Source organism: Vitis vinifera, chromosome 4 (genome assembly GCF_030704535.1).
Source record: "Vitis vinifera cultivar Pinot Noir 40024 chromosome 4, ASM3070453v1".
Taxonomy (NCBI): domain Eukaryota; kingdom Viridiplantae; phylum Streptophyta; class Magnoliopsida; order Vitales; family Vitaceae; genus Vitis; species Vitis vinifera.
In genome coordinates, this window is record NC_081808.1 from 488,974 (window position 1) to 512,104 (window position 23,131).

Below are 23,131 nucleotides of genomic sequence, written 5' to 3' on the forward strand. Positions count from 1 at the left end.
AAACGCTGCGTTTTACTAAAAACGACGGCGTATTGAGGCTTCCAGTGGAAAAAGTGACCAAAACCAAAACCGTAACCCCCGCTCAAACCGAAGCCAAGAGCGAAAACCCAAATGCCACAGACTGCAAAGTTTCATTCCAAGAATCGAAGATAGCAAAATGGTTAGAAATCGATTCTGGGTTTTCTCCCTTTACTCTTCTGATTATCTTCAATAACTGTAAATCAAGTTTGATGAATTGTGTCTTCTTCTTTCTTTCTTTCTCCGTTTCAGTTCTCAATTGCAGCCATTAATGATACAGATTCCAAAGGTCAATGGGAACCCCTAGCGCCCACCAAGGAAGCCCAGGCATCTCTCTCCGTCTCTATCTCTCATATATATGTATATGATTTTGGGACAATTGTTTTGAATTATTAGAAATTCCTCGTGAATTTTTGCCATTTCTGAGCTAAATTGGAACTCTATTGTGTGTTTTTATATCATGCATGAAAGTATATTTCTCTCCTTTCTTTAATGTGGGTATGGGGGTTCAGCTGTTTTATTGGTTGCATTGAGGAGAAAATTGATTACTTGCATTAGACTAGAAAATAACTAGTGGGACAGTTAGTGGGTGTTGGGATATCTCGCTTTTGAACTCACCAAAACCCTAAAGTGGCTTGTTTGGTTGCTGAGAAAAGTGCGGAGAAGTAACGAGGAGAAAATTTTGATCCTGTGTGCCAGGGTTCAGCCCCTTTATTTGCTAGGTGCTTTTTATTATGAATTCTTGTCTGCCCATTAGAAGTCGCTTACTTGACAATATTGCACTGTCACTCTGTGTTTTTTTTTTTTGAAAATCAATTAAATCTTATTTTATTTATGTGCCCCATAAGCTGTTATTTATATTTGGTCATTTCATGAATTTTATCTTTCAAACTTATCATGAAGGGCTTTGTAAATTGCAAACTAAAGAATAGAAGCGTATTTTTTCTCCTTTTTTTTGTTTTTTTTTTTTTTTTTTCTCGGTGGGGATTTAGCTATTTTCCTGGTTGCATTGAGGAGGAAATTGGTTATTTGCATTAGACTAGATAATAATTAGTGGGACAGTTAGTGGATGTTGGGATGGTTTGCTTTTCATCTTAGAAAAACCCTAATCTGGGTTCTTTTGGTTTCTGAGAAAACTGAGGAAAAAAAAGAAAAGAAAGTTTTGATACTGTGTGCTAGGGTTACACCCCCTCTCTCTTTGCTAGGTGTTTTTTATTATAATTTCTTGTTTATCCATAAAATCTATCATGTTTACTGTTCTTTTTGAAAATCAATACTTATTTTATTTATGTGCTTTGTATGTTGTCATTTGTCTTTGACCATTTCAGGAATTTCATCTTTCACAAACTTATCATGAAGGACTTCGTAAATTACAAGCTAAAGAATATGAGAAGGCTCGAGAACTTTTAGAAGCTGTCCTCAAAGATCCTCTGATATCAAAGGCTCAAGTACTACTAGCTCTAAAGGGTCTTCCTGTATAAAATTCTGCTCTTGAGTTGAGCCATTCTTTTCTGAACCTTTTTTTTCCTGTCTTTCAGGTGGATAGCAATGCGACTGATGGGCATCTGTTACAGCTCAGGTTTTGTGTTTATGGTCCATTTTTATTGCTGACATGTAGTTTATATATTTTATTTTATTTTTCCTTCCAACTTTCCTATGGTTCCCCAGAGTTTGAAACTTCAAGTTTATCATTCTATTTGTTCACTACCACCATCACCATCGTCATTGTTAATTTCCTCCCTTAACCAATTAGGGGTTAGCTCAGTCTTTACATCCACATTGTCCAGAAATATTTTTCTTGGTTTTCTCGAGGAGCTAGTGTTGTGCTGTATGAGTTAATATTATATCCCCTCTCCTGAAGAGTTAATAATATATCTTTGAAGAGTAATTTAAAGTGGTATGCATAATCAACATCATCAGTGCAGCAATTGCAGCTTGTCATCTCTCCCAGTGTGTCTGTAGAAGCTGTAAGGGTCTTAAGATATTCTGCAACAGCATAATTTTCTTCCATTAAAAGTTAAAAGCTATCTCAAATTGGATTCTAATTCGCATTAGGGATACGATGCCTGGGTTGCATTTTATGCTGGTATTTGGATCATCAAAATCCTAAAATATTATTATCAATTGTATCATTGGGGCTCTGAGATTTGACTGGCTCCTTTTGATGGTATTATTTAAGGAAGCATGCTGTCTATTGTTTTTGTTTCCCTCTCTGATGGTACCAAAAAAGGAGTTGGCTTATGAAAAATGGTCCTTTCAACATTCTGATGAGACAAGCAAATTCCTGAGATAAAAACACATGTGGAGCTCCATTTGGTTGTGGGGCAGGGGGTGGTGTTCATGAGTGGTTTTCATTCACTTTAGAAAAAAAAAAAATACAAAGATGAAAAATAATATTTGGGTTTAATATTAAGTTATTTGGTGAACCCAAAATATCAACTCCAGCATCTAGTTAGTAATCATGCATGTGCAAGAAATGCAGTAGTGTATTTAATCATCACAAGTTGAAGCTCTATTTTAAACTGCCTAATCAATAAAATTGAACCTGTAAATCATCTTGAAAACTTTTTATCAATTCTTCTTGCTGCATTTTAGAAGAATTCTGCCATGCCAGCTAATTAAATCTTACACATTTCTAAAGAGTGTGGGAGAATCAGTTCTTTTCTGTGCAATGTTGTTCAGAGTCCAATGTTTGCTTTATTCTTCGGCTGATTTTTCTACAGGTGATTATGTCAATCAAACTATCTATTTACCTGGGAAACTTTGTTATGTACATGTTCCTATAGATATGCTCACATAGTCTTTTTGCAGATTTTTGGTGCTGAAGAATCTTGCCACTGTTTTCCTTCAACAAGGTTCTGACCATTATGAGAGGGCTTTAAGCTGCTACCTTCAAGCTGTAGAAATTGACACCAAGGACTCTGTTGTCTGGAACCAGCTAGGAACCTTATCATGCTCAATGGGATTATTGAGCATTTCACGTTGGGCATTTGAGCAGGGGCTTTTTTGCAGCCCTAACAATTGTAAGTTTTTGTGGTCCTTTTGGATAGGTTATGTTTGTTATTCTCTAAATGGAGGCTCTTTTGAGTTTGTAATTCTATTGGTATTTTCTCTGTGGAAAATCATAGTCATCTAGATTATTTTTTCTTTCAGTCTACCTTGACAAGTGTATTTGTTTTCCATGGAACATTACAATTGTGATATTTTTTCTCCTGTTCTGGATTGTGTGTTCAGGGAATTGCATGGAGAAACTCTTGGAAATTCTTATTGCTATTGGCGATGAGGTTGCCTGTCTTTCTGTTGCAGAATTGATCTTGAGGCACTGGCCATCACATGCTCGTGCATTGCATGTCAAAAATACCATTGAAGAGTCGGACCCAGTTCCATTTGCTCCACGAGGTATAGATAAACTGGAACCTAAACATGTTCGACTTAAATTCCCTGAAAAGAGAAAGGCAGAAGATGAAAATATAGGTGAGGGTATTTCATTGAAAAAGCAGAACCAGAATATAGATCTCCACCTGGCAGAAGCCTCATGGGCGGCCCTCACTGATGCACTGCTGGCAATCTTACATCCACTGAATGGATGTGGTTCTGAGCTGGGAGCTGAAAAAATGTGCACATCACCCAATATCAGATTAAGTATACACTTGCCTTCTAGTGCAGAAAATATTGTGCCGCCTGGTGAAAGGAAAGGGCTCAAGTTTAATCCAGTTGGTGAAAATATGTGTCTGGGTGATTGTAAGTCTGAAAGAGCAAGTACTCTAAAAGAAAAAGAAGCAAATGCTTTTGAAGAACAACCTCAGGAGAGGCGGAGTACCCGTCTTGAAAGGCTTCGGAGTCGTAAACCTGAGAAAGAAGAAGTAGATTTTGCCTCTGGTAAGGATCTGCCGAAAGCAGTAATTCAGTTTCTGGAACCTTTTATTGTTGGTGGACCAGGACTTAGAAATTCTGATCATTCTGCTAGTTCGTCTGCTTCTTGTCCTGAAAGTCAAGCTAATCTATCAGAGAATGAATGTAGTGATGTTGCTAAATTTGTGAAGGAAACTTCAAAAAATTATGGTGCTCACCATATGGGTCACTTGCTTTTAGAAGAGGTTGCAAATAGAGACCTTTTATATCAGGATTATTTTATCAAATTCCTGGAGTTGGAGAAATTGACTAGACATGGGGGCCTGGATAGAACACCTGAATGTAGTCTTTTTCTTGCTGAGCTGTACTATGACCTTGGTTCATCTTCTGAGGCATCCAGTCTGTCAGACTACATGGAGGATGTAACATACCATCTTTGTAAGATCATTGAATCAGTAGCTTTGGAATATCCTTTCCACTCAAGTGGAGTAGCCGGAAATGCAAATTGTTCTTTAACTGATAGTGGTCAAGGTGCTGGTAGAATATCACTGGACAACTCTGTTAGCCAGAATTCACTTTTAGACAGCTCATTCTTGAGCAATAAACAGTTTTTTTGGGTTCGGTTTTTCTGGTTAAGCGGGCGATTATCTATTTTGGAAGGTAACAGGGCAAAAGCTCAGAATGAATTTTTGATTTCCTTGTCACTTTTGTCTAAGAAGGAAGATACGAAAGACACTCTTGGTTCTGTCCACCTGCCATACTGCAAGTTTACTAAAGAGCTAACCATTGATAGAGTTCTCCATGAAATTAATCTATTAAAGATTGATTTCCTCCTGAAGCAGACTGTGGGTGAGATGATCGAGAAAGAAATGTATTTGGAATGTGTAAACTTAATTGCTCCACTTCTGTTCTCTACAAAAGATGCTCACCTTGACATGTTGCCTGCTAAAGAAGCTGAGGGGGTTACATCAGTTGAACTTTCTGCTATAGATGTTTTGATAAAAGCATGTGAAAAGGCAAAGCTAGTAGACACCGAGTTGTATTTGCTTTGTCACAGGAGGAAGCTGCAAATACTCACTGCCGCAGCTGGTATGGAAGAGTATCTTACTTCACACAAACCCTTCCATGAGAGGTCAGGGTCAAAAACACTTTCTGCTTCTGAAATAGAATCACAAGAAAGTTCAAGCAAGCACTGGAATTCCTTGGTGGCAGAGGAAGTGAAGGCAATTTCCCAGTGTGCATCACAAGTGAAGAGCTTCAATGATCAATGCGGAGAATCTGTAAGTTAACTTCTTCTTCAGAAGTTGATGTGTTGTAGGAACGTGGTTTTACACATAATCCAGATGTGGTAGATAGACAATTGCATATAATAATATTAGAGAAGCAACCTTGTCACGGAGACATAACTTATCACAATTGTTCCTGGGCATAGTTGCTATGTTTGCTCATATTTCAAACTTCATTTATTAGACTTGTAGGTAATATTGAAATTGATATTTTATGGAGACCAATTCTGTAATAGCAGAAACATTTCTTTTGTGTTCAGAACATACGGTTCATACAAGCTTAGAGATGAAAAAGGAAAATAGGAACATTTCCTTCTAAGAACTTATACTTTTACAAGTTCTTTGAATTTGGAACATGTTCGAACCTCCAAACTCCAAAGATTGAAGCACTGGTGAGGAATGTTTTAAAAGGTCATTGAGGATTATGCCCTGAGGCTCACTTCAAGGCAAGATGCTGTGAATTAGTCTTGAGGCTATAGCTTCAATACAGGGTAATTGATGCTTAAGCCTCGCCTTGTTGGGGCTTGCAGCATTGAGGCTATGGTCTTGAGGTTGATGAGGTTTAAGCCCTGAAATTTCAATTAGTTTTAATGGGTTTTGGGCCTTTGTAGGCTTTTGATATACATTTTAAAAGAAGTTGATGCCTCAAATATTCAATCAGTTTTAATGGATTTTGAGCTTTTGTGAAGTTCTGGTATATATTTTATAAGTCTTGAGTCTTATTTCTAGGGTTTTGGTTAAACCTTGACAAAAATAAGGCTTAGCTTGCTTCTATTAAACCTTTTACAAAAGTAAGGCTTAGCTGGCTTCTATTAAGCCTTTTGTAAAGAAACAAAAAAAGGGAAAAAAAAAGAGAGATTGAGAAGAAGAAAGAGAGTTGTTGATTATTGTAGTGGTTTGGCAAATGTGCAATCAGTATCTTGCAATTGATAGATAAATGAACAAAACCAATGGGGGATGAGGAAGAAGAATTGATGGATAACATTGATGAGGAAGATGATAGATCTGGAAGATCCTGTTAGTGATAGTAATGGTGTTGCTGAAGATTATTTCATGGAACCATTAGAGAAAATTGGACCTTGAAATAGAGAAAGAGAAACTAAACTAGAAATAATTGAAAATTCCAAATAATGAATTCTCTTATTATGAATTTAATGGTTTTCTTATTGTTATACTTTTATGTGAACTTATTAGTATTTTTCTGATTTTTTATTTATTATTTATTTCTTGTTTAAGTTTTCTCCCTTGAGGCTTATTCCTCATCCCATTTAGGCAAAATGCCTCAAGGCCACCTTTAGGCTTTTAAAACACATGTTGCTGAGTGTTAGGTCCTCCAAAATTTCAAATCAAACCTCACTGAATATTAACTGCCACAGGCCATCTAGCCTTTTCCATAGTACTACAGACACAATAGTAGATACTGCTTTTGATTTATTGCTTAGCCTTACTATCAACCTCATCTTGCTCTTGTTTGGAGAATCTTTTAAAGGAAATATTACACATGTTCAACATGTGTAGCTATGTTTCAAGATTACAATTAAAAAAAAATTGTTGTTGCATGTATCACTTAAACGATTAAGTCCCTCGATAATATCATATCCCTTAATGATTCTTAGTGTTAATAATTACTAACCATGAAAAAACTGCCTGAAAATTCATTAAGTCATGGACACTAAAAGAGAAAATACCAAAAATATCTTTTCAAGTTTGAATGACACTAAATATGAATATAGATGAACAGATTGATTGAAATATTGTTGAAAACTTCCCAAATTTGAACATGAGGTGCCCATATTAGCTTGGATCTAATTTGGATACTTTATTTCAAATTATGATAGTGAGTTGCATATGGTTTTCTTGAAATGTTTTTTTTGTGATTGACTTCTCGTGGTGAGCATTAGAGTTTTCTAGGCAAATTGCCAATTTCCGTTAAGTCCATGCTTGTTTAGGGTGGTTACCACGTGCTACATCCAATTTCTGATAATTGGTTCTGGTAAGATTCCAAAGCAAAGTCATGTTACTTCCAAAAATTGTTGAAAAATTCCCAAATTTGAATGTTAGGTGCCCAAATTAGCTTGGATCTAATTTGGATACTTTATTTTAAATTATGATGGTAAGATGCATATGGTTTGCTTGAAATGGTTTTTTGCGATTGACATCTTGTGGTGAGCATTAGAGTTTTCCAGGCCAAATTTCCAGTTTCCGTTAAGTACATGCTGGTTTAGGGTGGTTACTACATGTTACATCCAATTTCTAATAATTGGTTATGGTTGATTTATTTTTATGATTCCAAAGCAAGGTTCTAATTTACAGAGAATGCAATATATTTTTATAATCTAATTCAATTGGTTGCTAATCTGCCACTTGTCTCAAAAGATTAAACTGTAGGGATGAGGACAACAATGTTATCAAACTACCTATCAAGCCTCAACCACCCCCCCCACCCCCTGAAAGGCGATACTTGCACTCAAGGCGTAAACACCCATGGAATATAGGTGCAAAGTGCAGCCCAAGATGTGGGCCTGAGGCACAACCTAATGGAGACATGCAATTTTGTATAATCCAAAATGCAATTATATAGAAACAAATATTGCTTACTTTCACATGCAATAATGCAATTATAGAAGTTAACACGCTGGCATTTATCATAGATGACCAAAAATGAGTTTTTTTTTCCAGCATAAGGTACATAATGCAAACATAGTTTTAAGTACCATGATTAAACTGAGCTGTGAGCCATAAAGGCGGTAAAATGAGTCGTGATAGTGAATCTTCTCCTAGAAAAGCTCTAAATTTTGGCTTCAGAATGAGAGGTGGGGGTTCCAATTTTTTGGAATGTGAGAGAGGATAAATTGGGTGTTTAGGGCTTAGATTTATTGGGGAGCAGAAACAAGACAGCGTTGTTTTGTCTTATGAATTAAAGGGAAAAAAAAAGCAGAGACAAAACACGTCATTTTGTCATATTCTATCAAAAAAATGATGAAGCGGCATTGTAAACATCTGGAAAGAAAGAGGGCTCAGGTACACGTTTAGCATACCTAAGCTTTCCATACAAAGTGCGCTCCATTTGCCATTTTTCGTACATGATTGAATGTATCTTGTCTGAGGCTGAGCAAGGTGCCAAGCCTGGTGGTTAGATGTGCCTTAAGTGTGCTTTTTACAACTATGTTCATTGAGGCAGAAAAACATATGTCAGGTAGGAGACAACCAAAGGGGAATAAATTGATTGGGAGGCTTGAACGCAAGTCTGTTTTTGAACTCTCACTTGACTCAAAAGCTTTAGCTCTCAGGGAATATGCCAACAATGTATATCAAGCTATATATCAAGCTGAGATTAATACATTTTCTGCATAAATTTAGAATGCTACATTTCAAGTCCAATGTATGATAGTTTTCATGCTTGCAGAATGCCATTATTGTTCCGATGAGCATCATTGGTGACATTCAAACTTTGCTGCTGGCAGTCATGTGCAATTTTGCAAACACATTCCTCAAAAAGAAATCTTCTGGGCTAGTAACTGTGGATCAATCTGAGCAAAAGCAGAGATGCTGCTTTGTTGACATAGCCATTGCATTCTGCAAACTTCAACATCTCAATCCATCTACACCTGTTAAAGCTCATGTAAGTCTTATCTTCTGATTGTGAGGAAATGAACCTCATATATAAGTTGGTCATCCAAAGACAGTATTATTATTATTATTATTATTATTATTATTCTTGTTGTAGTTATTAAATTTTTTTCCCTATCTTTTATGTTAGATTGAATTAGTTGTGGCAATCCATGACTTGCTTGCTGAGTATGGTCTCTGCTGTGCGGGTGACAGTGGCGAAGGGGAGGAAGGAACATTTCTCAAACTTGCAATAAAGCATCTACTAGCCTTGGATATGAAGCTGAAATCCAACTGTCAGTCTTCAAACAGGGAAACAACTCAATGTGATGAACAGATTTCTCATAATAATAATGTTAAAACATCTCTAAATGAATTAAAATCAGATGCATTAAATATGGAATCAGGTCGAATGGAACTAGACGAAGATCATGCTGTAGAGAAGGATGTTCTTGAACGGATGGCTACCAAAGGCATTTTATGTAAAGGTCTAGCAAAAGACACTGCAGGAGCAACATTTGGGGAACATGGCAGTGTTGGTCCTGATGGAAAGTTCAATAAAGTTGAAAAAATAAGTGATGAATTTGTTGAATGTGGAAAAGAACTTACCGAAGATGAAAGGGAGGAGCTTGAGTTAGGAATTGATAATGCTTTGGATCAATGTTTTTTCTGCTTATATGGTTTAAACCTTAGATCTGATTCTTCCTATGATGATGATCTAGCCTTGCACAAAAATACTAGCCGTGGAGATTATCAGACCAAGGAACAGTGTTCTGATGTCTTTCAATATATACTGCCCTATGCAAAGGCCTCATCTGTGAGTATTTTCTCTCCCACTTCTTTTCATTTGGTTTATTTTCTTGTACAAAGTTCTTATGTTTCCTTAAGGAAGATATCATTGACAATCTTATTTTTTTTCCTATGTTTGTTTTGGCTGCATGACATATGTATTAGAGGACTGGGTTGATTAAACTACGGAGAGTATTGAGAGCTATACGCAAACACTTTCCACAACCTCCAGAAGATGTTTTGGTTGGAAATCCAATAGATAAATTTTTAGATGATCCTGATTTATGTGAAGATAAACTTTCAGAGGAGGCTGGATCTGATGGCTTTGTTGAATCCATAATGAAAACATTTCCTGATGCAGGAGGCATTAAACAATACAAGGCTCCATCAGTGGGGAGGTATACATGTGCAAATTCTTTTGTATGGGTCATTTTTCTTATAATTAATGAGTCAAACCATGAAGTCCTTTAATGCTCATAAAGAACTATGTGTTTGTGTTAATACCAACTGCAGCTCACAGCCCTATTTGGAGGTTTATTGCAACTTGTATTATCTCTTAGCTCAGTCTGAGGAAACGAATGCAACCGATAAATGGCCTGGTTTTGTACTCACCAAGGAAGGGGAAGAATTCGTACAGCAAAATACAAACCTTTTCAAGTATGATTTAATGTATAACCCTCTACGCTTTGAGAGTTGGCAGCGACTTGCAAATATATATGATGAGGTAAAATTTACTTTTTATTCGTCATCTTCACTGGGAATGCTGGTCATCTTAGTTGGGATTTTAAGGCTTCGATGAGTATTTTCATTTGTGAATCTGCAAAAGCACAAGCCCAAATTTGTTTTGGTTTTCATGATTCCTTCACAGTTTGATTTGTTGAAGAAATTTCTTTGGTTCCACTAAAACAGGAGGTGGATTTGCTGCTAAATGATGGAAGTAAGCATATAAATGTTGCTGGATGGAGGAAGAATGCTAGTTTACCTCAGAGGGTTGAGACAAGCCGAAGGAGGAGTCGGCGGTGTTTATTAATGAGTTTGGCCTTGGCCAAGACATCAGTTCAGCAGGTTTTACCCTATAACCATTGCATACTTTTATTGGCAAGGGGTAAATTTCTTTATTTTTGGTCCTCTATGGGAGCTATTCCCAATATTTTAGATTTTGACACTTGAACATAGCACTTTGCTCTGTGTAACTGGCTTGCAACAGGAAAGGATTCAACAAATAGAGATCCCATGAGGATTTATCAATGGTAAATTGGGACGATCAGATGATTTTTGATCCATGATGCCTGCCACGTCACTTTTTTGGTTGATTGTTTTATTAGAAATGTCAAATATATTCTTCAATTGATGGTTTAAAATAATGCAATAATGATGATTTTCACATTAAAAACTCCTTAATGGGGCTGATCTTGTGGCTAATCCTGCAGGTTGCACCAGTAAATATTTACTATGTATCCAGTCAAGTTTCTTAAGAACTTTAAATTTGGATGAGAAACTTAAATGCAAGTGGTTCCATGTTGATCATTTAGAAAATATTATTTGTAACAGTTGTGATGAACTTTTTGTGCTTCCAGTCTGAGATACACGAGTTATTGGCATTGGTATACTATGACAGCCTTCAGAATGTGGTACCATTTTATGATCAACGATCAGTTGTACCCTCAAAGGATGCAGCATGGACAATGTTCTGTCAGAACTCAATGAAACATTTCAAGAAAGCCTTTGCACATAAGTACATCTGATTTCCTTCACCACTATCCTTGTTTTATTTCTTATTTTTGAAATATAAGCCCAACCAACCTCTTTATGCTTTCTCTGATTACAGGCCAGATTGGTCACATGCATTCTACATGGGAAAACTCTCTGAGAAGCTTGGATATCCACATGAGCTATCGTTTTCTTATTATGATAAGGCTATTAATTTAAATCCATCAGCTGTGGATCCTTTCTACAGGATGCACGCTTCTCGTTTAAAGTTACTTTATACAAGTGGAAAACAGAATTTTGAGGCTTTGAAGGTTTGTCACTTCCTCTCCCCCATCTACACAACCTTTTCTGTTTCTTGTTGACAATCAAATTCTGGTTCTAGTTTTTTTCTTTTTTAATTTTATTATATTATTATCTTTTCATTTAATTTATAACTCTCTCTATTGCTTATTGATATATTTCTTTCTAGTAGCCGCATGTTTTTTTTTTATCATCGATCACCTTATGTTTTTGACCTGCACACTTTTCTTCATTCTAAATAACAAAATACTTGCTTGATGGTCCCTTTATATATTTCAGGTTGTTGCAAGACATTCCTTTAATAAGTCAACAGAGGAGAATGTCATGAATATACTTAGTAGAATGAGTCCTGAAATTCTCAACTTACCAGCAGATGACATGGATGGAAACGCTCAAGTTAATCCTGAGGAGAGAAAGGATGCAGAATCCCATCAATTGGAAGAGGTGTGGCATATGCTTTACAGTGATTGCCTTTCTTCCCTTCAAATTTGTGTGGAAGGGGATCTCAAGCATTTTCATAAAGCCAGATATGTGCTTGCTCAAGGGCTGTACAGAAGGGGTGAACGTGGTGGTAGTGAGAGGTCAAAGGATGAACTTTCCTTTTGCTTCAAATCATCTCGCTCTTCATTTACTATTAATATGTGGGAGATTGATGGTATGGTAAAAAAAGGAAGGTAGAACTACAATTCCTTATTTCCATTTCTATTTTTGGAACTATCATTGTAGGAAATTTGAAAAGCAGTTGAAATGGAATCCTTTCAATTTATTTCAAAATTCACCCAAAATGGTTTGAGGGTGCAGGCATTTTAGATATTTATCAGTTAGGAGAGGATATGACTGTTCATGATGAAAAATGATTTGTATAGGTGGCCCCAAGTATTTGAATGTAAAGACTTTTTTGAATTTAGTTGTGGTCAAGTAATTATATAGAAAAATGTATGATTGTCGTTACATTAAGATAAGTTTCTTTGCCAAAGGTCATCTCGAAAATTTGAAATGAATTCATTTCCTGAAATCAAAATATCCGATATATGCAACAATATTCTTTCAAAATGTTTTGGAAAAAAGTCACCTTCATCCCAATTTCCAACTGTTATTTAAATGAAAGTGGATTTATTTCATTTTTTGTGGTGGTGCCCTAGGGTTTTATTAGTAACTTTTTCAGTTTGTTCTCTTTGGTGCAGTTATGTTGCTTTTTAGAGGTTTTGAGTGACAATACAGTATGCATCCAACTCAATTTGTCTTTTCTGGATTTCAGACGCAAAACAATGGGTCTTGCTGGAAACAAGAAGGCATTGGAAGTCAACTTGCCGGAAAGTTCCCGAAAATTTATTACCTGCATTCGGAAGTACATGTTGTTCTATTTGAAACTATTGGAAGAGACTGGAGACATCTCTACCCTTGACAGGGCTTATATATCTCTTCGGGCAGATAAGAGGGTAATAAATCAATCCTCTAGAACATTTGCTTAATTCAAGATGTGATAAAGAACATCACTAACAGCTTCAGTTGGAAAAAAACATTAAAGGGAAAGAAAATAGAGAGGAAAAATGTAAGGAAATAAAAAGGTGAGGAATATTTATAAGATTTTTCTCTTTTTTGGTCATTCATGGGAAAGTGGAGGGAAAGAAAATTAAATTGTTGAAGAATAAACCTTCCTTGGGTTCTTAAGGAAAATGGGAAGAAAATATTTTAACATTTTCTCTCTTCTTTTCCTTAGCATTTTTTTCCTCAACTTTTTTCTATGACATCTAAATATAAGAAAATTATTTTCCTTAACATTTTTCCTCTTTCCTCGGTACTTTCCATGAACCAAACGTAACCTAAGACTAGTAGATCTAGAAAATGGTTCTAGATTCTTTCTTCTCCTACATTTGGAGCTGAAAAATGATAATTCATTCAAGAAAATTCTATAAATATCTAAAATAAAGGATCAGAAATAGAAATTCTTTTGGGCTCTTATGTTTTCATGTGAGTCATTTCCTAGAAAAATGTTTAGGTTTGTTTAGGAGCATTTTCGAAAATTGTTTTCAAAAAATAGTGTTAGAGAACGGTTTTCAAAAATAGTTCTTTAATATTTTCTAGAACAAAAGTCTGTTTGAAAACTTGAAAGGTTTTCAACTTGTTTTTTATATTTTTAAAAATAAATTTTATATGTAGTTCTTTATTTTCAATTATTCTTCATATTTGTCATATTATTTTTTAAAACAATCATCAGAAAACAAGTGAAAACAACTAAAATATGTTTTTTTTTTAAAACAAAAAATTATTTTCTGTTCTTTGGTTGTCAAACATGTTTTCCTATTTTTTTATTTTAAAAAACAAAAAACAGTTTTTGAGAACAGTTAAAAAACAGGTCCTTTGACTTTCATTTATAAGCAAATTCTGGCTCCATGTTGATGGCAGCTTTAACCTTTTCATTTGTAACATTTTCTGCAACATTTAATCTTCTTTTATTTTAGGGCATCTTCCAGGAACTGGTGCTGTAGCAAAACAACAAGAGCTTTTGTGCGCCTTCCCTAAAAAACAAGTTGTCTATGTGTGCCTTATTCATATCATCTTGTACAATATTTTTATGATAACTCCAGATAATTACCATCATGATGCCTCATCCCACTATTCTGATACTGTTCTTTTCCTGATATTAAGTCCATTGAGTAAGGTAGTTAGTATCTAACTTCAATTTCTGAACCCAGTTCTCACTGTGCCTTGAAGATCTTGTTCCAGTAGCTCTTGGAAGATACATTAAAGCCCTAATTTCATCCATGAGGCAAGCTGAGACGGTTGGCTCTACTGCTGCAAGCAGATCTGAGCATATGCTGGAGAAAATGTTCACGTTATTTATGGAACAGGGAAGCTTATGGCCAGATTTATGCAGTTTGCCCGAGATGAGGAGCACAGAGTTATCAGAGAGTAGCTTATATGGGTAATTTATTTTTAATAAACTTATCTGACTTTTTGTTGACAAAATTCTAAATTCCTGACATAATTCCAGAATGATAACACATGATGCTTCTCCACCTAACTTGTATTCATGCTCCCTCTCCCCAATATATTTATTTTTCATTTGCTTCTAAAGTTATTAGTGATAACTTCCTGATTGAATTCCCAAATATTGGATTCTTCTAAGCTCCTAAATGTAGTCTTATTAATGTGCTGATTCCAATGAATGCAATGACCTTTTGCCTTTGTTGCATGTGTTATAACAATTTGTCATTGGATTGATTATGTTGAATGCAATGCAATTCTCCTGTAGTTATATATGTGACCGATATTTCAAACCCTTGTTGCAGATACCTCTACCAATACATCCAGTTATTGGAAAGAAATGTCAGGCTGGAAACACTAGAAGCAATAAATGAGAAGATTCGGAAGCGCTTTAAGAATCCAAAGTTGGCTAATAGTAATTGTGCTAAAGTTTGCAAGCATGCTTCAGTTGCTTGGTGTCGATCTCTTATAATTAGCTTGGCCTTGATCACACCATTACATGCTGAAAGCGTGGTCCAAGCCCTTCATATGTCAGATGGTGGTTTTGAAAACACCCAGCTGCTTTGTCTTGATCTGCAAACAAATGAATTGTGGAATTCTTCATTTGAGGATCTGACCCATGTGAAAAACCTTGAAACAAAATGGGTCCCACTGTTGTCTAAAATTAAGAATCTCATTATTAGGAAAGCCTCAGATGAAAATTTGGAGACTGCCAATACTTTGCTAAGATGTTGTTACAATTTCTATCGTGAGAGCTCCAGCATAATGCTCCCATCTGGGATCAACCTTTATTCAGTGCCATCCCGGTTAGCAACAGACACACAAATTCACCTAGGAATGAATGGGGTTGAAATCGTCGATTTGAGTGTTCCTCGGAAGCTTCTTTTGTGGGCCTATACACTACTGCATGGCCGTTGCACAAGCATATCAGTGGTTGTAAAGCATTGTGAAGAAAATGCTAAGGTATGTAAACTAACATCCTCTCTATTGATGTTTGGTTGGCATTCTTAGTGATGTTTGAAATTAATGGATAATGGGGTGTAAGTGTGGGTAATGTTTGTTGGTGTCAGTTACATTTCTGTCCAGAATTTTTTTGCCTCTGTAAAAGCCAAGTGAGTGATTAACAATTGAAATATGCTTTCTCTGAACCTCCACTTTTGCTAGAAAACATATACTTAAATGAAAAGAAAAATTAAGATGAAAACACTTCCTGTATTGCACTAAGAAAAACTAAACAAGAATTCAAAGCTGACTGATGAAGTATCTATCACTGGGCTCTTGGTTGTGTTTGCAGTCGAGGATGAAAAAAGGAGCAGGCACCTCTTCCACACTCCCAAATACAAGCATAACCAGTGCCACCACTACTCACACAGGTTCTTTCTTTGTTGCTTTTCATTTTTTGTTTCTTTTCTTCCTCCTGCTCCTCCTTATAATCGTCTTTGGTCCTTTGCCCAAATGGTTTGCAGGTACCGGGAAAGATGGAGGTGGTGAAGCTGAGGCTGCTGCATTAGCCACAGCAGCAGCTGTTTCTTTGCCAGAAGGCGACAGCATACGTGGCCTCAATTGCTCTGGTGAGACTCAAAAGAGCTTGCTTGCTGCTCCCCATTTGCACCAGTGTACCAGCAGCAGTGCAGAAAAGAGTAATGTGAGTGTGCATGAAGCAGGAGATCCTGAGAAGGCCTAATTAGACGATTGATGGCCTTTGTATATTTTCTTTGATCATGCTACTCCGAAAAAATGTGTTAGCTTTGTTGAGTTTCACAAGGAAATGTATCCCTATCGAGTTAGTTCATTAAGAATGTGCCATTTTCAAGAGGAAATGTATATTTCTAGCGACCCATTTTTATGAGTAGAAGAGGGTAATGTGTTACACATAATACTTGAGAATCTACACAAGTTTTTTCTGGATACAAAAGAGATATAATATGGAATTGGCAAATGTAGATAAGTGAGGTCGTACCATGCTTATATTTATTTAGGTTCCATTATTTTGCATCAAGTTTGATCACATTAATGATTGAGATTGAGAGTTTGCAGTGTTGAAAGATAGAAAGAATAAACCTAAAATTTGGGGGAAAGAAAATAGAAATAAGAAAAGATAAAGATATGATTTGTTTTTTTGGGCAGCATGTATGTTTAGAGTGTGTTTGGTATATTTCTACTTATAAAGTGTTTCTAAGAAAAATAACTTATCCTATAAATGATTTTTCAAAATTTTAAAAGTGTTTTCTAAATCTTGTTCAATACTTGATTTTTTTTATAAATATTTTTTAAGCTAAAAGTGTTTTTTAAAAACATTAGCATGGACTCTTAGTCCAAAAAAACCATATTTAAGCCCACATCAATCCCCTCCATTTTAAATTTTTAGACTTCTAATTTATATTATAATTAAATTTCTTAGTTTATCTTATGGTTTTTCTGACATTTTAATTATAAAATTTATAATTAACATTTAACATTTGAAAAATTAATCAAAGCCCGGTACAAGAATTGGCCCGGGCTTCAGGGCTTTGATTGGGGAAAACGGCTAGGGCCGGATTTGCTTTTGAAGCCAGAATTTTAGACTTGGCCCGGGCAGGTGGCCCAAATTGAGGCGCCTATCTGGAAGACTGGAACCAACAAAATCATCCCTCCATCCATTGAAACCTCACCACTCAAAGTCTCAGAAAATGGGAAGCAGAGCTCTGCTTCTGCTAAAAGCAACAACGGCAGAGACTCTTCTCTTCACTTCCAAAAGCACTTTTTCCAAAGCGCTTATTCGAAATTCAACCCGAAGCTTTTCAACCCGATCCGCTCTTCTCCCTCCGGACCTGCCTCGTCTGGCTGAAACTGCTCGCATCTCTCTCACCCCACACGAGGTACCCAAGGTTTTAGTTTTGGAAGTGCTTTTCTTGTTTCTCAAAACCCAAAAAAAAAAAAAAAGGAGAAATTTTCAATTCTTTAGCTTTTTTTTTTCCTTGGCTTTTGCTGAAATTTTGGTTATTTGTTTGTTTGTAGGTTGAGGAATTTGCTCCGAAAATTCGACAAGTGATAGACTGGTATTTTCTTCTTAGTGACACATTCACATTCTTTTTTCTTTTTTTAAATATGTATCTCTATATTTCATGATTTGATTTTGATGATAATGGTTGGTTATTTGTGATTACAGGTTTGGGCAACTTCAAGCTGTTGATCTTCAGAGTATTGAGCCGTCAATCAGAGCAGGTTCTTCAGGACTATTATAAGAATTCGTTTTAGTTGATAAATTTGTCATCTGTTGGTTTTGTTTTACCTTGCTATATGAAATTGGATGGAAAATCAAAATGGTTTGTTTGGTTGCAAAGGAAAATAGGAAAGAAAAGAAAATGAGATAGAAATTGGGTGGGTAATTTATTCATTATGGGTCAAAGGGCAAAAATTAGTGAGGAAATTTGGGAAACTGTGGAAGAAGATTTTAATGGGATCAAACTTGTAATTTTATTGTCCCTACTCTTTTATCCTTTGCCTCAAGGTCTCCAGGATAGTGTGAAAAATGAAATAAGGGAATTTGATTCATTTGCGTATGCTTCATGAGATGAAGCATTAGGGGTTTGCCTTTTAATTTTTTTTATAAGCAAGTAAAATATATATTAACACCACCTATAAAAGGGGCACACCAGAGTATATGGCTCATGAGCAAGGAAGCAAAAAGCAAAAGAAAAAAAAAAGAGAGAGAAAGGTATACAAAGAACCCAACCAATCAACCAAGTCTACCATAGACATTGTCACCTCATTTAAGCCCACCCTTACTCCTAAAAGATATACAAAATGGTTTATCCATTTGTTCCACATCTTCAAAAGACCTATGCTTTCTCTCCTTCCAAGCAGTTCAACATAAGCAAAGAGGTTTAGTCTTCCATAATTTCTTTCTCTTCTTCCTAACAAAGGATCTATGCCAACTTAAGGGGGTCCTCATAATTGAAGACGACATCATTTAAACCAACCCAAAAACTGGCTGCCACTGAATTCTTGTGTTGGTGCATTAAAACAGGAGGTAGGGTACTGATGCTTCTTCATCTTTTCACAAAAAAAAAATCTATTCACTGAGTCCAACCCCCTTTTTTAACTAATTACTGGTAAGGATCTTACCGCAAGTTGCTTCCCATGCAATGAATCTCACTTTCATTGGTGCCCAAACATTTCAAACAATGGCCTTTGGAGAATGTTCAAATCTCCCTGACAAAAAAAAAATAAAAAATTAAGGGATTCAACTTAGAATTTATACACATTGTTTCTAGCCAGACCAACCTATCCTTACTGTCCACACTTACTGGTTTTTGATGCAATCTTAAAAGAAATTCCTCCTAATTTTTTAGCTTCCGTCATAAAGTTGTCTTATAAAATAGGGGCTGCAACATCTCTGTTCGCTTGACTACTCCCACAAATCTGCCACCTAAGACTCCTTTGAGATATTTATAGCAAACAAAGAGGAGAAAAAAATCACTCAAAACTTTACCCTCCTTTGATCTTTGATCTCCCACAATGATTAGACCTACTTTTAACAACATCCTGTCCTCTTTTGATTGTCTTCCATAGCCTCACTCCATAATTATCCCTCACATTGCAAGATTAGGAGTCCCTTTCTTCTTTCCTAAACTTTCCTACTATGCCTTATTTCCACAGCCTCCCCCTCTAAGGGGAATCTCCAACTCTACTTGCCAAGTAAGATTGTGTTGAAACAAACAAACTCTTGATACCAAGGCCTTCCATTTTTCTTATTTGTGCAAACAATTGACCAATTTACTGGGTGAAATCTTTTCTCTAGAGCTCCCACCCCTGCAACAGAAAGTTTCTTTGAATATTTTCAAGCCTTAAATTCACTGTTCTTGGAATGATGAACTAGGAATGAAGTATATTCGCAGACCGGACAAAGTACCTTTAACTATAGTGGGTCTCCCCCCTTTTTGAAAGATATTGTCTCTTCCATAATGCTATCCTTTTTTGAATCCTCTTTTCCACCACTTCTCACATTGATGACAATTTATAGAAGGCATCCAAAGGGTGACCCAAGTATGCAGTGGGGATCTCCCCCACCTGACAACCTAACATAGAAGCCAGTTCCTCCACATTAGCTACACCCTAATTGAGATTAACTAACTCTTCTCAAAATTTATTTTTACCTAAGAAAGTGCCTCAAACCACATGAAAGTCTCGCTTAGATATGCTAGTTGTTCTTGGCTAGCATCACAGAATATGAGAGTATCATCAGCAAAGAGGAGATGAGACACCTCTTCCCCCTCTTGGCCTCTCCCTCCCACCTTGAATCCTGAGACAAAACCCCCATCTCTTGCCTTCTTCGAAAAACAACTAAGAGCCTCCATAGGGAAGATGAATAAATAGGGAGAGAGAGAATCCCCTTGGCTCAAGCCCCTTAAGCTCTCAAAGAATCCAACAAGAGTCTCACTTAATAGAACTAAGAATCTAGTTGAGGAAATGTACCATTTTATCCAGCTTATCCACTTCTGGCCAAAACCCATATTTTCCATAATAGCAAGAATGAAACCCCAATGACCATAGTTATTGGCCTTCTCAATGTCAAATTTATAAAGAATACCACTAGTAGAGCTCTTCATTCTTGAATCTATGGTCTCATGTGCAATGAGAACCACATTCAAGATCTGCCTATCATATACAAAGGCATATTGAGAGTGACAACAACTTTTCCCACAACTTTCTTAATTCTATTGGCCAGCTCCTGTTCTAGGAACTTATATAGACCTACAACCAAGCTTGAGTCTAAAAGTTTTCAAGTCCTTTGCATCCTGTTTCTTAGGAATTACAATAAATGTAGCATTTAGACTTCTTTCAAAAGAGCATTGCTCATAGAATTCTCCAAAGAAACCCAAACGATCCCAGCAATGCTGCCAAAAGGCCAAAGTAAATGCATGCTGTCCTGGAGCTTTGCCCCCACACAAACTGGAAAGAGCAGACAAGACTTCCTCTACTGAAAAGGGGGCATCCAAGCTTCTGAATTTCCACTTCCCAACAAGGAGAAAGAGAAGCTGCATATACTCAACAATATTGTGAATGATTTTTTGTACCATTGCTATTTTGGAGAGCAATTCTAACATAAAATTCATGAGTTGTTAAACAATTAGCCCTGAAACTATTCAGCTATACCTGAAAACCCTAGCTTTGGTTTGCTAGAAGTGCTAACCTTCAAATCACATGGGAGGAAAAAAAAAAAAAAAAATTCCCCATTTGAAGCTGAAATTTTATTAAAAGATAACTATTCCTGGTTTCTCAGCCCCTACCTTGAGCTGGTTTCTTGAAATATTGCTGGTAAGGAGTAGGAAAAATGGTGTCATTACATCTAAAGTGGAGGGCAGTGACCCTCAACCTTATTCTGTATTGCTCTGCAATAGACACCTCAGTGCTTATTTCATGGTCATATTTCTTGGTCAACTCAGTGAGTCATCATATCTAACACATCAATCAACTGTCTCTAGGTGGTTACAGAATAAAATATGTTTCTATATTTAAAATAATTATTTAACATGTGCTAGTTTAGTACTGATATTTTCCTTATCAAAGGTTGCTTGATATATGGTTTTGATGACTGCTTCCCAACATTCTCTATGACATTTTCAGATACTGAAGGTGACAATTTGCGTGATGATTCTCCTGAAACATTTGAGAATAGGTAGGAAGGCTTCTTGTCTCTTCTTTTCTGAATTGTTGTACGTGCAGCTCGAAAATTTCTTGAATAATGCTATATTCAGTTGACCTAAGTTCAACTTTCTTCGTCAATAGGGAGGCAATAATAGCTGCTATCCCAAGCTATGAGGAGCCATATCTCAAAGTTCCCAAGGTCTTAAACAAGGACTAACACACGGTTTAGGTAACTTGGTTCATCTCTCTTGGGCTCCTACTGTGAGTGAAATTTTGATCATTCTATTTTTATATTTTTTCACCAGTTTGTGTGCACCTAAAATGTGGTAATTTCCCGATTGAAGAAATCATCACTAATCATTAGTTTGTCGTTTATTCAATATGATTACTATTTGGCAACAACTACATTTATATGTAAACTTTTCTCTCAAAGATGTGAACTAGAAACCTCATGGAAATCAAGGGTTTTTATGTGGCAACTGAAAGTAGCCCATTGGGTTTTCAATAACATGCGAAATGAGGGGAAAGTATAGAGGTTGTTATTAGGGTTTCATGAATCAACATGTTTTAATATGGGAAATGAGTTTTTCAAATCAATATATTTTCATGGAGGTGGCAATCATGCTTAACAGTAAATGTGATATTGAGGATATGTCAAGACTGCATTGCTTTAACCCAAAACGAATTATCTTCATTGGTTTTTCCTTATGTGAAGCTGTCCACATTTTTGCTTAATGATTCCATCACTAGTACAGGCCTGGACATTAGCTGGTTACCAAAATTTTAGAGTTTGACCATCATTGCCATTCTGTTTTAACTCGATTCTATTCTATGCAGCTTGAAGGAGTTTATGTGCTGGGCAGAAAGATTTATCATCTGAAAGAGATGGAAAACTTATTCTTTTGAGGTGAGGATCATCTTGTAGGAGTGAAGTTATTACTGTAAGCGCCTGTGATGTTGGCTTGACACTCATTGATAACTCTGAAAGGTTTATTTACCCAGAAGATAAATGTAGGTAGTTTTTCACTTGTGATAGCTTTCTGATCAGAGGGATTGAAATGGTGACTGTTGGTTCAGTGTTGTACAGTGGATGTGTTGGATCCTGTATTGTATGACTGGGAGACTCTCAGTGTTTCCGCCCACCTCAATTATTTTCTTTAAACATTGGGAAAAGAGTTTCATTGTGCCTTTTCATTGTAAAAATAACATAAGAAATAAGGGAATATTTTGCCAATGTTTAGCAAAGCAGTGTTTCAGAGCATTTGGACACTGTTCTAAAATAATATTTTAATTCAAAAAACAACAAATCGTGAGAATAGTTTTTTATTCTTTAAAACAGAATGTTTTTTTAATTTAAAAATACAGGATGTGTTGGATCCTGTATTGTATGACTGGGAGACTGTCAGTGTTTCCGCCCATCTCAATTATTTTCTTTAAACATTGGGAAAAGAGTTTCATTGTGCCTTTTCATAGAATTTTTATTGTAAAAATAACATAGAAATAAGGGAATATTTTGCCAATGTTTAGCAAAACAGTGTTTCAGAGCATTTGGACACTGTTCTTCAGAGCATAAAATAATATTTTAATTTTAAAAAACAACAAATTGTGAGAACAGTTTTTTATTCTTTAAAACAGAATAATTTTAAAATTTAAAAAATAATTTTTTTGTTATCAAAAATAGTTTTTTTTTAGAATTTTTCTTGAAAATACTTTTAAAAACCTGTGACCCGTACAACCGATTTTTTAATAAGAGTGGCAAACGTCTCAGAATAACAACAAAACTGATTTTTAAAATTAACGCAGAAAATAAATTGTTCAAGAACAAATTTGAGATGATTTCAATAGTAGTGTTTAATGGTACTCTGTGCTATAATCGAAAAGATGCAAAATACTTTTAAAACTTAAAACACTAAACATTAATGTAAAGAGGGTAATCATGAAAACCATTG

General features: G+C 35.9%; 2 protein-coding genes across 4 annotated transcripts; both read left to right on the forward strand.

Moving 5' to 3' along the window:
• Positions 1–2: 2 nt before the first annotated feature.
• Positions 3–16,500, forward strand: LOC100254195 (calcineurin-binding protein 1). Of its 3 annotated transcripts, XM_010650001.3 has the most exons (19): positions 8–160; positions 271–345; positions 1,347–1,466; positions 1,557–1,597; positions 2,830–3,041; positions 3,253–5,150; positions 8,563–8,778; positions 8,917–9,582; positions 9,720–9,952; positions 10,068–10,278; positions 10,464–10,619; positions 11,132–11,289; positions 11,383–11,575; positions 11,844–12,238; positions 12,823–13,003; positions 14,261–14,490; positions 14,858–15,515; positions 15,847–15,925; positions 16,019–16,500. In XM_010650001.3, the coding sequence occupies exons 1-19, from the start codon at positions 158–160 to the stop codon at positions 16,234–16,236; spliced, it is 5,943 nt and encodes a 1,980-aa protein (XP_010648303.1). In that variant the 5' UTR covers positions 8–157; the 3' UTR covers positions 16,237–16,500. The 3 variants fall into 3 exon arrangements, with proteins under 3 accessions (XP_010648305.1, XP_010648303.1, XP_010648304.1); XM_010650003.3 differs by lacking the exons at positions 14,858–15,515; positions 15,847–15,925; positions 16,019–16,500 and having other exon boundaries at positions 3–160; positions 14,280–14,412; XM_010650002.3 differs by lacking the exons at positions 8–160; positions 271–345; positions 1,347–1,466; positions 1,557–1,597 and adding an exon at positions 1,615–2,741.
• A 648-nt stretch (positions 16,501–17,148) lies between these two features.
• LOC100249085 (glutamyl-tRNA(Gln) amidotransferase subunit C, chloroplastic/mitochondrial-like) lies at positions 17,149–22,416 on the forward strand. Its single transcript, NM_001397739.1, has 6 exons — positions 17,149–17,410; positions 17,550–17,590; positions 17,701–17,756; positions 21,162–21,213; positions 21,324–21,411; positions 22,020–22,416. Exons 1-5 carry the CDS (start codon positions 17,222–17,224, stop codon positions 21,397–21,399), a joined length of 414 nt encoding a protein of 137 aa, NP_001384668.1. The 5' UTR covers positions 17,149–17,221; the 3' UTR covers positions 21,400–21,411; positions 22,020–22,416.
• The last annotated feature ends 715 nt before the right edge of the window (positions 22,417–23,131 follow it).

What these genes read in the sequence shown, in the direction of transcription:
- LOC100254195 (XM_010650001.3), top strand. An exon ending in TTTTTGCAGCCCTAACAATT is followed by an intron (nt 3,042 to 3,252) that starts GTAAGTTTTTGT and finishes TTGTGTGTTCAG; the next exon opens with GGAATTGCATGGAGAAACTC. An exon ending in CTACACCTGTTAAAGCTCAT is followed by an intron (nt 8,779 to 8,916) that starts GTAAGTCTTATC and finishes CTTTTATGTTAG; the next exon opens with ATTGAATTAGTTGTGGCAAT.
- LOC100249085 (NM_001397739.1), top strand. Translation starts at nt 17,222, where the DNA reads ATGGGAAGCAGAGCTCTGCTTCTGCTAAAAGCAACAACGGCAGAGACT. An exon ending in TCTCTCTCACCCCACACGAG is followed by an intron (nt 17,411 to 17,549) that starts GTACCCAAGGTT and finishes GTTTGTTTGTAG; the next exon opens with GTTGAGGAATTTGCTCCGAA. An exon ending in TGAGCCGTCAATCAGAGCAG is followed by an intron (nt 17,757 to 21,161) that starts GTTCTTCAGGAC and finishes TGACATTTTCAG; the next exon opens with ATACTGAAGGTGACAATTTG.